This window comes from Hyla sarda, chromosome 2, assembly GCF_029499605.1.
Source record: "Hyla sarda isolate aHylSar1 chromosome 2, aHylSar1.hap1, whole genome shotgun sequence".
In the NCBI taxonomy this organism is placed as follows: domain Eukaryota; kingdom Metazoa; phylum Chordata; class Amphibia; order Anura; family Hylidae; genus Hyla; species Hyla sarda.
In genome coordinates, this window is record NC_079190.1 from 367,975,645 (window position 1) to 367,996,662 (window position 21,018).

At 44.2% G+C, this 21,018-nt stretch overlaps 1 protein-coding gene across 7 annotated transcripts in view; it reads left to right on the forward strand.

Moving 5' to 3' along the window:
* LOC130357960 (transcription factor ETV7-like) overlaps nt 1-20,087 on the forward strand; it is a 60,326-nt gene extending 40,239 nt beyond the window's left edge. For all 7 annotated transcript variants that reach the window (XR_008889341.1, XM_056560738.1, XM_056560737.1 and 4 more), the window contains exons 9-10: nt 6,976-7,077; nt 19,720-20,087. Coding sequence is in view for 6 of the 7 variants with exons in the window: in XM_056560738.1 (XP_056416713.1) it covers nt 6,976-7,077; nt 19,720-19,737 (120 nt within the window). In the remaining variant the exon portion in view is untranslated. The remainder of the gene's footprint in view (nt 1-6,975; nt 7,078-19,719) is intronic.
* Nucleotides 20,088-21,018: the final 931 nt, after the last annotated feature.

Below are 21,018 nucleotides of genomic sequence, written 5' to 3' on the forward strand. Positions count from 1 at the left end.
TTGGGGTACAAACTCTATTCTACGGATAATTTGCACCTGAATGGAAGGGGGTCTGCTGTGCTGGGGGAGAGAATCCTGGAAGGGGTGGCTGAGTATTTAAACTAGGTGAGTGGGGGGAGGATAATAAAGCAAAGAAAGCAGACAGTGGGATGGATAGGTTAGAGAGGGGTCAGGACATAATGGCGGGTGGAGAGGAGTCCTGTGGGGGGAGGTTAAGAACAGTGGATAAGGAGATTCATGCGTTACAAACCAGCTGTAAAAATAAATGTAGCCCGAAAAATTGTAATCCCAATAATTCAAAAAATTCCATTAGCCCCAATAACTCAATAACTACAATAAGCCCCATTAACTCAAAAAATACCGTTAGCCCCAATAACTTAAATAACAACGTTAGATGCAATAACGCAAAAAATCCCATTAGCCCCAATAACTTAAATAATAACGTTAGACCCAATAACTCAAAAAATCCCATTAGCCCCAATAACTTAAATAGTACAATTAGCCCTTATAACTCAAAAAATGACATTAACCCCAATAACTCTGAAAATCCCATTAGTGAGACTATATGTGTAAAACTTAATGGAAATGTAAAGTGTATGTTCACCAATGCCAGAAGCCTAGCAAATAAAATGGGGGAGCTTGAGGCCTTGATACTGGAGGAACATATTGATATAGTTGGGGTCACTGAGACATGGCTGGACTCCTCGCATGACTGGGCCGTTAATCTGCAGGGGTTTACATTGTTTCGCAAGGTTAGAATGAACAGAAAAGGTGGTGGAGTCTGTCTGTATGTAAGAAGTGGTATGAAAGCCAGTGTGAACGATGCCATAGTGTGTGATGATTCTGAGGATGTGGAATCATTGTGGGTAGAATTACAAAAGGAGGGAAATATTGAAAAAATTGTATTTGGTGTAATCTACAGACCCCCTAATATCACTGAAGAGATAGAAGGTCGGCTGTATAAACAAATAGAGAGGGCCGCCCGGGCAGGTACAGTGGTAATAATGGGAGATTTTCACTATCCAGATATAGATTGGGGCCGGGGGTTGGCTAAAACTACAAAGGGGAGAAAATTCCTAAATTTATTGCAGGATAATTTTATGGGCCAGTTTGTGGAGGACCCAACAAGAAGTGTTGCCTTGTTGGATCTGATCATTTCCAACAACGCAGAGCTGGTTGGTAATGTAACTGTGAGGGAAAACCTAGGTAATAGCGACCACAATATAGTTACTTTTGACTTAAAATGTAGAAAACAAAGACAGACGGGGAAGGCAAAAACATAACTTTAAAAAGGCAAACTTCCCTGGGTTGAGGGCTGCACTACAGGACATAGACTGGGGGGAGGTGTTCTCAAATGCTGATGCAGAAGGTAAATGGGACATCTTTAAATCAACTCTAAATAACTATACAGCTAAATATATACCAAAGGGGAACAAATATAAACGATTAAAACTAAATCCTACATGGCTGACACATGATGTTAAAAGAGCAATAAACAACAAAAAAATAGCCTTCAAAAAATACAAATCTGATGGGTCAGCTATAACATTTAAACAGTACAAGGAGCTTAATAAAATCTGTAAAAATGTAATAAAAACAGCAAAAATTCAAAATGAGAGACAGGTGGCCGAAGAAAGCAAAACTAATCCTAAATATTTTTTTAGATATATAAATACAAAAAAAAAAACAAGGACGGAGCATGTAGGACCCCTTAATAATGATAATGGGGAGGTTGTCACGGGCGATCAAGAGAAGGCGGAGCTACTGAATGGGTTCTTTAGTTCTGTATATACTATGGAAGAAGGAGCTGACATTGGTCAGGTCAGTGCTGGTAACACATCATATAATGTATTGAACTGGCTTAATGTAGAGATGGTACAAGGTAAGTTAAGTAAAGTAAATGTAAGCAAATCTCCAGGGCCGGATGGACTACACCCAAGAGTTCTTAGAGAGGTAAGTTCAGTAATATCTGTACCCCTGTTCATGATATTTAGAGATTCTCTGGTGTCTGGTATTGTGCCAAGGGACTGGCGCAAGGCTAATGTGGTACCAATCTTCAAGAAGGGCTCTAGGTCTTCGCCAGGCAATTATAGACCGGTAAGTCTAACGTGCATTGTGGGTAAATTGTTTGAAGGACTTATAAGGGATTACATACAGGAATACATAGGGGATAATAGTATTATAAGTGATAGCCAGCATGGGTTTACTAAGGATAGAAGTTGTCAAACCAATCTAATTTGCTTTTATGAAGAGGTGAGTAGAAGCCTTGACAGAGGAATGGCTGTGGATATAGTGTTTCTGGATTTTGCCAAAGCGTTTGATACTGTCCCTCACAGACATCTGACAGGTAAGTTAAGGTTGTGCATAAGTTACAAGATGACTTGGATAGACTAAGTGTCTGGGCATCCACTTGGCAAATGAGGTTCAATGTGGATAAATGTAAAGTTATGCATCTGGGTACTAATAACCTGCATGCGTCTTATGTCTTAGGGGGGATTAAACTGGCAGAGTCACTGGTAGAGAAGGATCTGGGTGTACTTGTAGATCACAGACTACAAAATAGCATGCAATGTCAGGCTGCTGCTTCCAAAGCCGGCAGTATATTGTCATGTATAAAAAGAGGCATGGACTCGAGGGGCAGGGACATAATACTCCCCCTTTATAAAGCATTGGTACGGCCTCACCTGGAATATGCTGTTCAGTTTTGGTCGCCTGTTCATAAAAGGGACACTGCGGAGTTGGAAAGGGTGCAGAGACGCGCGACTAAACTAATATGGGGCATGGAACATCTTGGCTATGAGGAGCGATTAAAGGAGTTACAATTGTTTAGTCTTGAGAAGAGACGTTTAAGGGGGGATATGATAAACGTATATAAGTATATAAATGGCCCATACAAAAAATATGGAGAAAAACTGTTCCAGGTTAAACCCCCCCAAAGGACGAGGGGGCACTCCCTCCGTCTGGAGAAGAAAAGGTTTAGTCTAAAGGGGCGGCACGCCTTCTTTACCGTGAGGACTGTGAATTTATGGAACGGTCTACCTCAGGAACTGGTCACAGCAGGAACAATTAACAGCTTTAAAGCAGGGTTAGATACATTCCTGGAACAAAATAACATTAATGCTTATGCAGAATTATAAAACTACATCCATTTCCCTTATCCCCTTACATCCTTCCCTTCAATCCCCTGGTTGGACTTGATGGACGTATGTCTTTTTTCAACCATACTAACTATGTAACTATGTAACACTGCTCTAACACAGTTATTTACAAACATTGCAGCTTCAGTTGTTACTAAACTACAACTCCCAGCATGCTGAAATAGTCAAAGCTTTCTTGGACTCCTGAATGACAAAGAAGTTGATCAGACATTCAGGAGTCTGTGAAAGATGGATGACACACATAGTGACAGCTATGCTGATTAGCATCCAGCTTTACTAGGAGAAGATAAAACAGATAGAACATGTATTCATAAAAATGCTGTACTTTTATCTAAAAAATCTTTGCACTAATTTTATAAAGATCTATTCTTATATTTATACATTTTATCCTGTTATGAATTCACCATAATGTCTTCTGATTACTGCAGGCAAGCTCCAAGTATCTTCCTCTGACACATGACACAGCATAAAACCAGAGAGGAAAGGGTTACAGAGTAGAGAGAACTGATTGGCTGACTGCACAGGCTTGCTACTTTGAGGGAGACAGACTGACACGCCCCCTCCAGCCTGCACAATGAAAAAGTAACTCACCAGCAGATAAATGCTTACCGTATATCCCGGCGTATAAGACGACTTTTTAAGCCCAAATTTTCTTCTGAAAAGTTGGGGTCGTCTTATACGCCGGGTATTGAGGTCCGGGATAGGAAAACTTTGGATTATCTGCCCGGGCCGCCTCCCGTGTGTGGCTGCAGGCGGGGGCCGGCCAGAGCAAGTAAAAACTAATACTGTATACTAAAAACCAGGGTGCCTCCACCTGTTGTGAAACTACAACTCCCAGCATGGCAAAGGCTGTCCGGGCATGCTGGGAGTTGTAGTTTTACAACAGCTGGAGGCCCCCTGGTTTTTAGTATACAGTATTAGTTTTTACTTGCTCTGGCCGGCCCCCGCCTGCAGCCACACACGGGAGCCGGCCCGGGCAGATAATCATAGGTATTCCTATGCCGGACATCCCTGTGTCCCGAAAACTGTTTTCGGGACATAAGGATGTCCGCCGGTCACTTACCATTCCCCGGCGTCCTCCTGCGATCCTCCTTCGGTCCTCCTGCGGTCCGGTCCTCCGTCTCTATGCTTGTACGCACGGGACGTCAGTGACGTCACGTGCCTACAACCACAGAGGCAGAGGAGAGCAGGACCAGGAGGACCGCAGGAGGACGCGCCGAACGGGGCCTGGTGAGTGACCGGCCGTGCTATCTTAAGTGATCCGGTCACCGATCCCCAGTCCCGGCACCTACTGCTATGGTCCATAGGCCATAGCAGTAGATGGTGACCCGGGCCGGAGGAGCGGTGATCGGAACACTGTGGGGGCAGTACAGACATACAGCCTGCAGCCATACACTCTATATGGCTGGAAGCTGTATGTCTGTTGGGGGGAGCTGCCAATCTAATGTGGGGGGAGCTGCCTACTATTGTGGGGAACTGCTGACCTAATGTGGGGGGAGCTGCCTACAAATGTGGGGGGAGCTGCCTACAAATGTGGGGGGAGCTGCCTACTATTGTGGGGGAGCTGCCTACAAATGTGGGGGGAGCTGCCTACAAATGTGGGGGGAGCTGCCCACTATTGTGGGGGAGCTGCCTACAAATGTGGGGGAGCTGCCTACAAATGGGGGGGGGGAGCTGCCTACTATTGTGGGGGAAATGCTGACCTAATGTGGGGGAATTGCCTACAAATTTGGGGGGAGCTGCCTACTATTGTGGGGGAACTGCTGACCTAATGTGGGGGAGCTGCCTACTAATGCTGACCTAATGTGGGGTAACTCCCGACCTATTGCGGGGGAGCTGCCTACTATTGTGGGGGAGCTGCCTACTATTGTGGGAGAACTGCCGACCTAATGTGGGGGAACTGCCGACCTAATGTGGGGGAACTGGCAATCTAATGTGGGGGAACTGGCAACCTAATGTGGGGGAACTGGCAACCTAATGTGGGGGAACTGGCAACCTAATGTGGGGGAACTGGCAACCTAATGTGGGGGGAACTATACTGCCTACCTAATGTGGGGGGGGGAACTATACTGCCTACCTAATGTGGGGGGAACATGATGCCTACCCAATGTGGGGGGAACTACAAGGTACCGTACATCGTGGTAGGAGGGGTAGTCTTATATGGCGAGTATATCCCAAATTCTATATTTTAACTGTAAAAGTTGGGGGTCGTCTTATACGCCAAGTCGTCTTATACGCCGGCATATACGGTATATCTCTGGATATATAGGTCCGAGACACATAAAAATGATATGCACATGATCAGGATTGGGTCCTGAGTAACATATCACTTTTTTTCTTTTTTTTGCACTATGACAGGTACGCTTTAAGAACTTACACAACAGGAAGGCAGAACTGGAAGTGACACATTTCAGGTGTAACACACCCTTAGTCATATACCCCAGTATACTGTGTATTACAGCTGAAATGCGTCACATTTTATTCGGCCACCCTCTTATGTACGTCGTTAATGGAATAAATCCACAGATTTTCATGCTACATTGCCATGCTGGATTTTTTTCTTTTTCATTAGAATTTTTATTTCCACTTTAAATCAAAAAAATACAAGGAACACTCTTGTTACGCCGAGCGCTCCGGGTCCCTGCTCCTCCCCGGAGCGCTCGCGGCGTTCTTCTGCGTGCAGCACCCCGGTCAGACCCGCTGACCGGGAGCGCTGCACTGTTATCACCGGCGGGGATGCGATCCGCGTAGCGGGACGCGCCCGCCCGCGGGTCGCATCCCAATTACCTCACCTGCCCCATCCTCCTGCTGTTCTGTCCCGGCGCGCATGGCCCCGCTCTCTAGGGCGCGCGCGTGCCGGCTCTCTGAAATTTAATTGGTGCCTGGCCCAATCAGTACTTACACCTGCAAAACATATAAAAACCCACTTCCCCTTCCTGTCCTTGCCGGATCTTGTTGCTCTAGTGCCCTGAGAAAGCGTTCTGTGTATCCCAAGCCTGTGTATCCAGACCCTTGCCGTTGCCCCTGACTACGAACCATTGCTGCCTGCCCAGACCTTCTGCTACGTCCAACCTTGCTCTTGCCTTGTCCCTGTGTACCGCGTCTGTCTCAGCTGTCAGTGGGGTTGAGTCGCTATCGGGTGGAACGACCTGGGGGTTACCTGCCGCTGCAAGTCCATCCCGCTTTGCGGCGGGCTCTGGTGAAAACCAGTAACCCCTTAGATTCCGTTCCCCTGGTACGGCCCACGCCATCACCTCACTGACACAGAGGATCCACCTCCAGTGTCCTCTCTGCATACCAGTCCGGATCCTGACAACTCTTTTTACTCCCCCTTTTGGTGCATGTTTGAAGTATGCTTTGGAAAATCCTCTGGAGCATATAGTAAATGTATTCATCTCTTGATGCATTACTTTTTTTATTTGCACATGTTTGTAGATATATTAAATGTATATTTAGGTACAGAATACATATGTATTTTACTTCCAAATACATGTGTACTTGTGAATCTTTATCTAGTGATTTATTTCCCTAAAATCCAAGTGAAGAACATTTGTCATATAATAGCCTTTTATACATCAATGATGTCAACTACTTTTAACACACAGCTCTTTTTGTTATCAACTTGCCAGCTCTTTGTGGTTTTTTTGTCTCTCAATTGATCATAAGATGTTCCACATTATGAATATGGCTACCACAATTCCCTATGATTTATGATTCACCTTTTTTCCGCAAATGAAAAAAAATTGAACACTGCACATAATGTGAATAAACAGACAATAAATATAGAGAGAATAAATGATTTATCTGTTTTATGCAGAACCGCCCCAACATGACCTATGAGAAGATGTCAAGAGCCCTGCGACAGTACTACAAAAAAAAACCTTTTGAAAAAAGAAGTTGGAAGAAAGCTAAGTTTCAGGTAAGTGTTTATTAAAAATAAAAGGATGGATTCACACGTGATGTAATTTTTTGTCTCGCCACCTGCTGCGAAATCTGCAGGTTTACATGCAATGCAGAGGGATCTCCGCAACCAGGCTGTGAAGTTCTGCATTGTCTTAGATGCTGTATTTGTGATGGGTTTATCTGTGGTTTAAAATTAGAGTCTCAGTATAAAATTTTATTTTCTTGTAGTCCAAAGGCTTAAATACGGTATATCCTTAGCTCTATTAGACAGAACACAATTAGTAACAATAACAATGAATTAGACTGATAAGACTGTTTTAACCTCCATATAAGAGGAAGCAGAACCAATACTCAGTGTGTTTTGTACATTTCATGTGCTGCCTTCGGACTACAGGAAAAGAGAATTCTTAGGTAAGAATTTTCCACTTTATGGATGTCCTCAGGCAACACAAACAAAGGTACTGTAGTAACACTAGTTAACAGGGAGGGACATTGGATGAAGCAACTTGTAGCACCATTTTGTCTAAGGGTATGTCCACAGTGGAATTTCCATGTGAAATGCCACTGAAGAATTCTGCCAGAAATTCCGTAATTTATTGTCTAATGATTTATGTGATTCCACAGTCCCATTCAGACAGCAGAAATTCTGCTTTCCACATTCCACAAAAATATAAGACCAGTCTTATATTTTGCGGAATTCCGTGGCCAAATTCCATTTAAATCAATGGGACTTGAATCTTAACAGAACACAGAAATTCTGCTGCAATTCTGCCGTAATTCCTGCAGAATGCCGTAATTCTGTTCAGCAAGATTTGCTGAACATAATATCTGGGGAATTGCATGAAAACCACTGTGTGGACATACCCTTAGGCTGACCCAGTTGCAGAGTGGATACACAGCTTGTAGAGTTTGGCAAATGATGACAGTGGTGACCATGTAGCAGCTTTGCAAATTTCATCCAGTGTGATATAGTTAGCCTGAGCCCAAGAAGCAGATGTTGCCCGAGTCAAATAAGCTCTGAGATTTAAGGGACAAGACCAAGTGTGTTGCTAGGTCTCCAAAAGACCAGGGGCTAGAGCCCATAGCCCAATCCACTCACCTAACCACACCCCCATCACACCCCTAACAACACTCTAATTGACGCCCAATCACACACAGCCTCCTCCTTCAATATACTCACTACTACCAGCGGGCAACTGTACAGTGTGGCTTCAGCAATCACACTCCTTTTACAATCATACTGTTATTGACCAAATCCTGAATTCTCAGACCCATATTACCAATAATAACAGTGTACAAGGAGAATTATTATTACCATACATTACCATACATATTACTGTCATACTGTTCCATACATATTACCATTATACTGTTACAGTGGCGTCTCCAGCATTCATATTTAGGGGGGGCACATGGGGGGCCAGTGACAAAAGTGGGGGGGCAATTTAAAAACGTGTGTGCGTGTATGTGTATATATATATATATATATATATACCGTATTTATCGGGGTATACCACGCACCGGCCTATAACACGCACCCTCATTTTACCAAGGATATTTGGGTAAAAAAAGGTTTTTACCCAAATATCCATGAAAAAATGAGGGTGCATGTGTGCGCGTGTATACCCCGATATACCCCCAGGAAAGGCAGGGGGAGAGAGGCCGTCGCTGCCCGCTTCTCTCCCCCTGCCTTTCCTGGGGTCTAGAGCGCTGCTGTCGGCCCTTTTCACCCCCTGGTTATCGGCGCCGCTGCCCGTTCTGTCCCCCTGACTATCGGTGCCGGCGCCGATAGCCAGGGGGAGAGAAGCGGCGCCGACAGCCAGGGGGAGAGAAGGGGCAGCGGCACCCATTGCCGGCGCCGCTGCCCCGTTGCCTCCCCCCATCCCCGGTGGCATAATTACCTGAGTCGGGTCCGCGCTGCTCCAGGCCTGAGTCGGGTCCGCGCTGCTCCGCTGCTCCAGGCCTCCGTCGTTGCTATGCGCTGAACGGCGCGGCGCATGACGTCAGAGCGCCGCGCCGTGCATAGCAACGACGCTGGGGACCGGCGTCGTTTCTATGCACGGCGCGGCGCTCTGACGTCATGCGCCGCGCCGTTCAGCGCATAGCAACGACGGAGGCCTGGAGCAGCGGAGCAGCGCGGACCCGACTCAGGTAATTATGCCACCGGGGATGGGGGGAGGCAACGGGGCAGCGGCGCCGGCAATGGGTGCCGCTGCCCCTTCTCTCCTCCTGGCTGGCGCCGATAACCAGGGGGTGAAAAGGGCCGACAGCAGCGCTCTAGACCCCAGGAAAGGCAGGGGGAGAGAAGCGGGCAGCGACGGCCTCTCTCCCCCTGCCTTTCCTGGGGGGGGTATCGGCGTATAACACGCACACAGACTTTAGGCTAAAAATTTTAGCCTAAAAAGTGCGTGTTATACGCCGATAAATACGGTATATATATATATATATATATATATATATATATACACACACATATATATATATATATATATATATATATATATATATATATACACACAATGATTTTTTTTCCGTTTTTGCCATAGATTTTTGGGTAAATGACTGATGTCATTATAAAGTAGAATTGGTGGCGCAAAAAATAAGCCATCATATGGATTTTTAGGTGCAAAAAATTGAAAGGGTTATGATTTTTAAAAGGTGAGGAGGAAAAAACTAAAGTGGAAAAACGCTCGGTCCTTAAGGCGTTAAAACTTTTGGACACTACCATCAACTTTGATAGCGGCATCTAAAGTGTTATTGTCGGACATCAGCCTGATTGGTGATGTCTGGCATTAGCCGAGGGTTCTAGCTAATGATTTATACAACACAGTGGGAGCAGGCACTATGCGTACATGTACGCCTTGTGTCCTTAGGGGTAATTTACACGGACGGATCCTCAGCATATTTTACGCTGCGGATCTCCCGACAATGGACCCTACAGTGCTGCCTCCATCTGTGCCTGCTCATAACAGCAATCCTCTGCTACGAGCAGACACACTGTGATGTGTATACTCGCAAACATCGCGGCTGCTCTCGGCCTAGCTCAGAGAGCAGGAGCGGCCATGATGTGCGCGAGTATACACATCAAAGCGTGTCTGCTCGTAGTGGAGGATTGCCGTTATGAGCAGGCACAGATGGAGGCAGCACTGTAGGGTCCATTGTCAGTGGATCTGCAGCATAAGGGTGCGTTCACACGGGGGTACTTGTCAGTGGATCCGCAGCTGCAGATCCGCTGACAAAGGCCCCTAAAGTGCTGCCCTCTTTGTGCCTGCTAATAGCGGCAATCCGCCGCTACCAGCAGACACACTGTGATGTGCGAGTCGCAGTGTATCCGCACATCCCGCACATCGCGACCGCTCCCCCGGCTCCCTGAGCTACACAGAGAGCGGCCGCGATGTGTGTGAGTACACTGCAGGGTAACTCGCACATCGCAGTGTGTCTGCTGGTAGCGGCGGATTGCCGCTATTAGCAGGCACAAAGAGGGCAGCACTTTAGGGGCCTTTGTCAGCGGATCCGCAGCTGCGGATCCGCTGACAAATACGCCCGTGTGAACGCACCCTAAAATACACTGTGGATCCACCCCTGAATGAGCCCATAGGGTACGTTCACACGTACAGGATCTGCTGTATATTTTCTGCAGCTGATTTTGCTACCTATTGAAGCTAATGGGTTGCAAAATCAGCTGCACAAAATATGCAGCAGATCCTGTACATGTGAATGTACCCTTGAGGGGTTAATGAGGGGTTAATGTGTTCACATGTTGTCCTTCCAGAGGGGTCACTTTCCCTCCTCCAGTGTCCACAGGTCACCAACAGGTCACATTACCAGAACAATTTATGGAAAAATCTCGGCAAAAATTGCGCTGTTTTACCGCGATTTACGAAAAATCGCGGTAAAAGCGCGCAATTTTTGCCGCGATTTTTCCCAAAAATTGTTGTGATAATGTGGCCTGTTGGTGACCTGTGGACACTGGAGGAGGGAAAGTGACCCCTCTGAACTGCTACTATACACATGACCCAGCCCCAGGATAGACTGCTGATCAGGGGGAGAGAGGGAGGACACAGGACATCGCTCACCTCACATGAAGCGGCCGCTCTGCTGTGTGACCTGTCACCTCTCGGCCCGTCCTCTCCTGTGCTGGGGGCGGAGCCATCAATGTATCGGGACAACCCTATTTATTTTAAATTGGGGGGACCAAAGGGGGGGCACGGCCTTATCTAAGGGGGGCCATGGCCCCCTCTGGCCCCCCCCCTAGCGACGCCACTGTACTGTTACGGACCAAATCTGAGATCAATATTATCAATACTACCAGTACAAAAAACAAAAATGGTCCTAGAAACATACCCAACTGGGTATTACCAATTGGGGGCATGTCCCTATGTGGCATCGGGGTGTGAGGTTCAGGGTAGATGTTATAACCCAAGGTGCAGATGTTATTAACCCCTTATTGTCATGACTCCAGGGCGTGGTTTAGCCTTAACCACCCGAAGGTTGTCCTGTGCTTGGCACAGGGGCAATGAAGACACCGATGCCACGTTACGGACAAACGGTAGCTTTACCGAGGGTAGACAGATTACACAGTCTATGCAGTACAGCCAATATCCCAAGGAGGGAGGTGACCAGTGACACAGGGGGACCTTGCAGGCTTGCTGGGACTTACAGTAGTTATACAGACTTTGGTGCAGGCCACGGTGACTACAGATGAACTTGACTTGACAGAGATGGTGACTGACAATAGGATGACTTGACTTACTGATGACCGACTGGACTTTAGGCTTGATGCCTCCAATGCTCTGGATACAGACAATGGAACAGCGTGACTGCACTGGACCTCAGCAGGATAGAGATTGTAGCCCCTCTCCTGGTTATATAGGGGGCCTGTGCAAGGAGCCCATAGGTCACTTGGGGGGGGGTCACTTGGGGGGGGGGGGGGGGTCACCTGGTCACTGGAGCCTCCTGGGTAACAATCATGTGATCCAAACATCAAAGCAACAGTACATCATATATACAAAACCTATGTACAACATGGTGAACTGTAAGGGGTACCCTGGGGACATGCAGGGACTCTGCCTGACAGGGCAGGAGGACAGTACGGGGGCACATCATCCCGTACTGGGACACCACGCCTACATTAGTAGAAGTAGAAAATGAAAGGTCTAGAAAAGGCGCCTAGTGCATTACCCTAAAAAAAGGTTGAAGGGGGAGGGTGGACCCCACTGGTAGGTGGGGAGAACCGAAGACTCTATAGAATGGCCGCTCACCTTGAGCGTGTGTCAAATATGCATGTAACCTCATGCAAAGGAGTAATAGGGGATGGATCCCGTGCAAGCCCAGAGGCCCCAGGAAGTATCCAGAGAAGATCCTGTGGTGAAGCTCAGCGACCAACGGAGAAAATTACTTTTGAAATAGGCACCCAGGTGTCCAAGGAAATATCATAACCAAGTCAGGGATGTGAAATAAAGTAGCTTGTTTATTGGATAGATAAAACAATAATGCGTTTCAGGGTGTAGCAACCCCTAAAATGCATACATTAAGACAACCATGAGAGCTTTTTACATGCTTATTAATGGGAAAATAAAATGGTGGCAAGGTCAGGGGACAAAGTTTGCATAACAGTAAATGAGAGCATATAGAGATAACATAGCATAGATTGATAATTACATGTTAAATAACATTCATTCCAGGAAGCTTAGCGACGCGTCCCTCACAACCAACTCGCATCACAGAAAGGAAGCACGCTGGCTCTGTTTACACTCTGTGGAGTGCACAGTGCTATTAACCTTCTGTCAAACCAAGCCTCCGTTTCAACTGTACCGGAGGTGGAACAAGTCCAGCGATCATAGTTTAAACCTTATGATTGTCTACTATGCTTATTCTCTTTACGCATCTTCCTGGAATTAATGTTATTTAACATGTAATTATCAATGTATGTTCTTGTTTACTGTTATGCAAACTTTGACCCCTGACCTTGCCACCATTTTGTTTTCCCATTAGTAAGCATATAAAAAGCTCTCATGTTTGTCTTAATGTATGCATTTATCAATCTGAAGAAGGGGTTACTACACCCTGAAACGCGTTATTGTTTTATCTATCCAATAAACAAGCTGCCTTATTTCACATCCCTGACTTGGTGGTGATATTTCCTTGGACACCTGGGCACTTATTTCAAAGGTAATTTTCTCCATTGTTTACTGATGTCCCTACATAATCTGGAACTGTCAGCTTTGATTGGATAGTGTCAGACAGTGTAGGGACAAGCCATAGACCCCCTCCCATAGAATTGCATTGAGGGTGCGGGGCGTGACGTCACAAGGGCCGTCACGATCCTACAGCCCCTGTATCGCTCCATGCACAAGATGACAGGGAGTGATGGCAGGAGAGATTACGGGGGTTATGTTGCTCCTAAAGCAACCTAAAAAGGTGAGAAAACACAGATACATTTAGAAATGTTAACAAATGGATGCAAACTACTGCAATGGCTTCTTAAAAAAAAAAAAAATTAAAGATGGAAAATTCAACAGGATACAAATACATGATGTGAACCTAACCTTATTCTCAACAAAATATGTTGAAATAGTAGCTTGGTTTTCTTTTTAAGGGGCCATTTACATGGCAAAATATCTGCCCGGAAAAATTCAGTTGTTGCAAGGACAGCTAGGACAATACATGTTCATTCTTTATGCGGAGGATGGAATTAGAATTTCCATGGCAGATTTTTCCGCTGCAGAAATTCTGTTGTGTGCATGGTGCAGCAGAACCCTATTGAAAACCATGGGAGGCTGCTGCACCAGAATTTCCTAGCCGAATGTTTCCACTATATTCTGCTCAGAAATTCCACTGTGTGTATATGGGGCCTTATTAACCTGGTCAAAGTGAACTTACTAATGTATCTAAATTGAAGCAGGTCTGCAAAGAATAATATTGCACCCAAATACTGCTATACTGTAAGAAATACTACTGCTTTACCATGCACAAACAATACAGCCGCTCAGTGCTCAAATACACTCATTGACAAGAAAAGTAATGCACCGAGAAGGAGTAATTCCCACCATGTTTTTTTTTTGTTTTCAGTGGACTCTTCAAGAGCATAATGAGCCTTGTTAAGTTTACATTTAAAGGGGTATTTCGCTCATCAACATCTTGTCCACTATCCAAAGGATAGGGGATAAGATGTCTGATCGCAGGGATGCCGCTGCAACGACCCCCCACGATCTCCATGCAGCACCCGACATTCTGTATCGGGTAATGCTCCGGTCTCGGGAAAAGCAGGTTTACTGGAGATGTGACGTCACCCCATGCCCCCTCGTGACATCACACCATACCCCCTCCATTCATGTCTGTGGGATGGGGTGTTGTGTCATGTCACAAGTAGTGTTGAGCGGCATAGGCCATATTCGAATTCGCGAATATTCGCGAATATATGGACGAATATTCGTCATATATTCGCGAATATTCGCATATTCGTAATATTCTCGGTTTATTTTCGCATATGCGAAAAGTCACGTATGCGAAAATTAACATATGCGACAATTTCGCATATGCGAAAATTAGCATATGCAAATTTTCGTATGTGCGAAAAAACGCACACCAGTCTCACACAGTAGTATTAGAGCCTTCTTTGTACCACACAAGCTGGAAGCAGAGTGGGATGATCACTGTGATGTGTACTGTAAAAAAAAAAAAAAAAAAAAAAAAAAACAAACGAATATTCGTAATTACGAATATATAGCGCTATATTTGCGAATATTCGCAAATTCGCAAATATGCGATATTTGCTAATAAAATTCGCATTGCGAATATTGGCGAGCAACACTAGTCACAAGGGGTGTGGGCCGACGCCACTTCTCCAGTCCCAGAAACCTTTTTGGCGGCAATTTGTTGAAATGAACACCCTGCTTCTCTCATTCCAAAGAGCCCCCTCTCAAAGTTTTTTAACTGGGCAAAATGTCAACAATCTCTCACTAAGTAGAACACTGCCCGAAAGTAGTCTGAGAGACCTTTTTTGTAGGGCAGTCGAAGGAAAGCACTTTAAAGGGTACTCTTTTACATTTCTTCTATTTAAAAATCTCAAGCCTTCAAGTATTTTTCAGCTACTGTATGCTCTGAAGGAAGTCATGTTGTCTGTTCAGTCAGACAAGTGCTCTCTGCTGCCACCTCTGTTCATTTCAGAAACTGTTCAGAGCAGGAAAGTTTTGCTATGGGCATTGCTTATGCTCAGGGACAGAAGTGGCAGCAGGGAAACTGGAAAGACTACACAACTTCTTCCAGGGCATACAGCAACTAATAAGTGCTGAAAGGCTTGAGATTTTTAGATCTTAATAACATTTACATAGTTTTTAAGATTGAAAAAAGTCCATCAAGTTTAACCTAAAACCCTACTGTGTTAATCCAAAGGAAGGCAAATACCCCCCATGAGGCTGATGCCAATTACCCCATGACAGAGGAAAAGTTCCTTCCTGACCCTAATATGGCGATCAGAATAAATCCCTGGATCAACATTCTATCCCCATAAATCTAGTATTCATAACCTGTAATATATTTTTCCCAGAAAAACATCCCCTTGAGCTTGTTTATTGAGTCACATATCACAACATTATGTAACAGAGAGTTCCATAGAATCTCTGTCTGTGACGGTAAAGCCTTCTTTCTTCGAGACAAAGAGAATGCCCCCTTGTCGTGGGTACCGGCCTAGGTATAAAAAAGATTGCTAGAAAGATCTGTGTACTGTCCAGTCATATATTTGAACATTGTGATCAGATCACCCCTAAGACTCCTTTCACACTATATGTTGCTCCATTTTAAAGACTCGTTACAATGTCCTGTTAAGAAAACCCTTAAAGGGGTACTCCAGTGGAAAAAAAATTTTGTTAAATCAACTGGTGCCAGAAAGTAAAGCAGATTTGTTAAGGACTTCTATTAAAAAATATTTACACTTCCAGTACTTTTTAACAGCTGTATGCTACAGAGGAAATTCTTTTCTTTTTTAATTTCTTTTTTTGTCTTGTCCACAGTGTTCTCTGCTAACACCTCTGCCCGCGTCAGGAACTGTCCAGAGCAGCATAGGTTGCAATGGGGATTTTCTCCTGCTCTGGACAGTTCCTTATACAGGCATCAGGTGTCAGCAGAGAGCACTGTGGACAAGACAAAATGAAATTCAAAAAGAATAGAATTTCCTCTGTTGCATATACAGCTGCTAAAAAGTACAGGAAGGGTAAACATTTTTTAATATAATAGTTTAATAGAAAGTAATTTACAAATCTGTTTAACTTTCTGGCATCAGTTGATTTAAAAAAAAAATGTTTTCCACCGGAGCACCCCTTTGAAAACGACCGTTACAAAATCTCATTCAAGTCGATAGGATTTTTTGATTATCCGTTATCACTCGTTATAGCCCGTTGTGAACAACGGACGTTATTTTTGACGGGAGAAAAAATGTTACATGCACTAATTTTTCTCCCGTCACAAATAACGGCCGTTATTCATACCGGCTACAATGGGTGATAACGGATAATCAAAAAATACCATAGACTTGAATGGGAGTTTGTGGGATTTTGCAACGGCCATTTTTTTTTTACGGGACATTGTAACTGGTCTTTAAAACGGAGCAGCATATAGTGTGAAAGGAGCCTAACACTTCTCTTCTCCGAACTAAATAACCAAAGCTTTATAACCTGTCTTGGTCCTGTAATGCTCTCATGCAATTAGTTATCTTTGTCGCCATCCTCTGCACACTCTGCAGGTCATCAATATCAAAGTCACAAAAAATCCCCCCAAATTATAACCAAATATCCCAGGCAAGACAAATACTGCAGTGGTTTGCTCACAGCAACCAATCAGTGCCCAGCTTTCACTTTACCAGAGCTCATTAAAGGGGTAGTCCAGTGGTGAAAAACTTATCGCTAAGGGATAAGTTTCAGATCACGGGGGGGTCCACATGATCTCTCTGTACGGGGCCCCGGCTCGCTGGCCAGATAGTGCGTGTTGACCACCGCACGAAGCAGCGGCCGACACACCCCCTCAATACAACTCTATGGCAGAGGCAGCGCTCCGCCTCTGCCATAAAGTTGTATTGAGGGGGCGTGTCAGCCGACGCTTCGTGCGGTGGTCAACACGCCCCCTTCCCGCGAGCTGTCGGAGCCCCGTACAGGCGATCGCGGGGGGCCCCAGTGGTCAAACCCCCCGTGATATGAAATTTAAGTTCATCATCACTGGATATCGCCTTTAACCTTTTAAGGACCAAGGACGTACCGGTACGTCATGAGTCCTTTCCCTTTCTATAACGCGGGGCCATGGCAAGGCCCCGCGTCATAGTGGGTCGGGCCCAGCACCTAACAACGGCCGGGACCCGTGGATAATAGCGCGCAGCACTGATCACGGTGCTGTGCGCTATTAACCCTTTAGATGTGGCGTTCAAAGTTGAATGCCGCGTCTAAAGTGAAAGTAAAACAATGCTGGTTAGCTCAGGGAGCTGTTCAGGATCCCCGCGGTGAAATCGTGGCATCCCAAACAGCTTAAAAGACAGCCGGAGGATCCCTACCTGCCTCCATGCTGTCTGATTGCCGAATGACTGCTCAGTGCCTGAGATCCAGGCATGAGCAGTCAAGCGGCAGAATCATCGATCAGTGGTTTCTTATGAGAAACCACTGATCAATGTAAAAGATCAGTGTGTGCAGTGTTACAGCCCTTATAGGACCTATAATACTGCAAAAAAAAAAAAAGAGAAAAAAAAATGAATAAAGCTCATTTACTTAAACATATGGGGTATCGCCGCGTGCAGAAATGTCCGAATTATAAAAATATATAATTATTTAAACCGCACGGTCGATGGCGTACGCGCAAAAAAATTCAAAATTCCAAAATAGTGCATTTTTGGTCACTTTTTATATCATGAAAAAATGAATAAAAAGCGATCAATAAGTCCGATCAATACAAAAATGGTACCGCTAAAAACTTCAGATCACGGCGCAAAAAATTAGCCCTCATACCGCCCCATACACCGAGAAATAAAAGTTATAGGGTTCAGAAGATGACAATTTTAAACATATACATTTTTCTGCATGTAGTTATGATTTTTTACAGAAGTACGACAAAATCAAACCTATATAAGTAGGGTATCATTTTAATCGTATGGACCTACAGAATAAAGATAAGGTGTCATTTTTACTGAAAAATTTACGGCGTAGAAACAGAAGCCCCCAAAATTTACAAAATGGCTTTTTTTCCAATAATTTTTTTCCCAGTTTCGCTGTAGATTTTTGGGTAAAATGACTGATGTCGTTACAAAGTAGAATAAGTCATCATATGGATTTTTAGGTGAAAAATTTTAAGAGTTAGGATTTTTTTAAAGTAAGGAGGAAAAAATTTATGTGCAAAAACCCCTGGTCCTTAAGGGGTTAAAATATGAAAGCTGAGCTGTGATTGGTTGCTGATGGCATATCTCTCTAGTTTTTGTCTAGGACAGATTTTTTAAATCTGGGCCTTTGCATTGTGCGTACATAAAACTGCCATATCTTTCCAGTCTAGTCTCTAGAAACCCTCAAGGAAAGGTAAAATAGCATGTAACAGGATTACAAGCTATTTTACATCTTTGTATAAGTACATAATACCTAGGCACTGAGCTAAGAAATCTAATTGTGATGCATAATTCGATACATTACACATCCATCCTAAGCTTACTGATATAGGTAGGGAAAATACTAAGCAAGAATACTGGTTGTGTCACAAAATGAGATCTTTGGCTTTTTCTTGGATTTACAACACTTATGTGCCCCGGTCTGGAGTTTCCACATCTTTAAGGGCAGGATCACATTCACCATATTTGGCTAAGTATTTTCTGCTGAATATTTTTTCCTACCTTGAAATCAATCCAACAAGGAAAGAATATCCAGCGCTTGGGGTGCACTTAAAAGCTTGATTTATTTCTTGACTGGAGTCACAATTACAGGTAAAGGAACGTCTGACGCGTTTCGCATTCGCAGGTGCTTAATCGTAGACTGATTCTACGATTAAGCACCTGCGAGTGCGAAACGCGTCAGCCATTCCTTTACCTGTAATTGTGACTCCAGTCAAGAAATAAACCAAGCTTTTAAGTGCACCCCAAGCGCTGGACATTCTTTCCTTGTTGGATTATCGCTTTGAATCCGGGGCTGGACCGGCGGGTCCGATTGCGCAGGTGGACAGCATTGGTCGTTAGCGTGCAGTTTTCTTTTATTAAAATCAATCGGTACGATCGGTAGGGTCGAGTATGTGTGTTGCTGCTCCATTCACTGTCGATAGGAATGACGTAGCTGGTCAACTACAGTGCTCAGCTTTCCTCAGCAGTCCCAAAGTGAACAAGTAAAAGGAGCAGCAGTGTGCATGCTCAACCCACACTCCATTCACAAAAGGGAACAAGGGATCTCCGTTCTTGTGATTGGTGGGGGACTCCACCAATCAAACATATCACCTATCCTGTGAATATGTAGCGAGTTGTAATTTTGGGATACATTCTTTAAGTTTATGTTTTAAGTTTAAACATCTTTGCTTTAGATGAAAAACAGTATCTGAATTCTATAATACATATCACTGTAAAAAAAATGCTTTATTGAAACAGTAAACCATGTATTTATCTGCTCATGGCTCCCCAAACCATTTTTTATTATTTATTTATTTTTTTTAGGTTTCTGAGGTCACCTAGAAAAAGTCGTGCTTTACAGAACACATTGGAAGCAAAAGACACGCTTGGCTCCAATGAGGATGTCTTTCTTTGAGTTATTTTACTAAGGGAGTATTTATGTCTGGGACTTTATGAATAGAAATACATTGTGGATTGTGTATGAATCAGACTACACTAAGTTAATACACTACTTGATGTTTGTCACTGATACAAACAATATGACAAGAATCTATGACAGTGGTCTTCAACCTGCGGACCTCCTGATGTTGCAAAACTACAATTCTCCCATGCTGGGAGTTGTAGTTTTGCAACATCTGGAGGTCTGCGGGTTGAAGACCACTGATCTATGAGATCATATCCATGCTATAGTCATCCTATATGGGCCTTATCAACTGGCTCCAGAAAGTTAAGCAGATTTGTAAATGACTTCTATTAAAAAATCTTAATCCTTCCAGTACTTATGAGCTGCTGAAGTTAAGGTTGTTCTTTTCTGTCTAAATCCTCTCTGATGACACCTGTCTAGGGAACCGCCCAGTTTAGAAGCAAATCCCCATAGCAAACCTCTTCTAAACTGGGTGTTTCCCGAGACAGGTGTCATCAGAGAGGATTTAGACAGAAAAGAACAACCTTAACTTCAGAAGCTCATAAGTACTGAAAGGATTAAGATTTTTTAAAAGAAGTAATTTACAAATCTGTTTAACTTTCTGGAGCCAGTTGATATATATAAACAAGTTTTTTTCCTGGAATACTCCTTTAAGGCCTTAGGAAAAACTAACTGCAGGTTAGAAGAATAATGGCTAATAGGGCAGGGGACACTGACTAACAGTATACCTTTATTATTCCTCTCCGCTGCACCGTTTTTGTGTAACAACAATATTTATTAATATGCTAATGAGGGTGTTCGGTGCACTGAGGGGCGTTACTTTACCCCTAGGGGCACTGATCCGCCCTCTGCTCTAACAATGCCTTATCATGAATATTCATCTGCAGCAATGTAACTCAAGGCTGTTAGTTTCCTTCAATACGTATGAGTGTTTGCCTTTGGCCGCTGTATTATGGCTGCTTATTGGTGAGAGACATTTGAGCTGTTTTCTTGCACTGAATTCAGTGATTCTACCGGAGAACATGCTGGAGTTAGGAAAGGCTTACAACATGTTTGACTATCATGTTAAAACATCTTGTTTTTATCATGTAAAAGCAAAAGCATGTTAAAGGGGTACTCCGGTGGAATTTTTTTTTTTTTTTTATCAGCTGGTGCCAGAAAGTTAAACAGATTTGTAAATTACTTCTATAAAAAAAAAA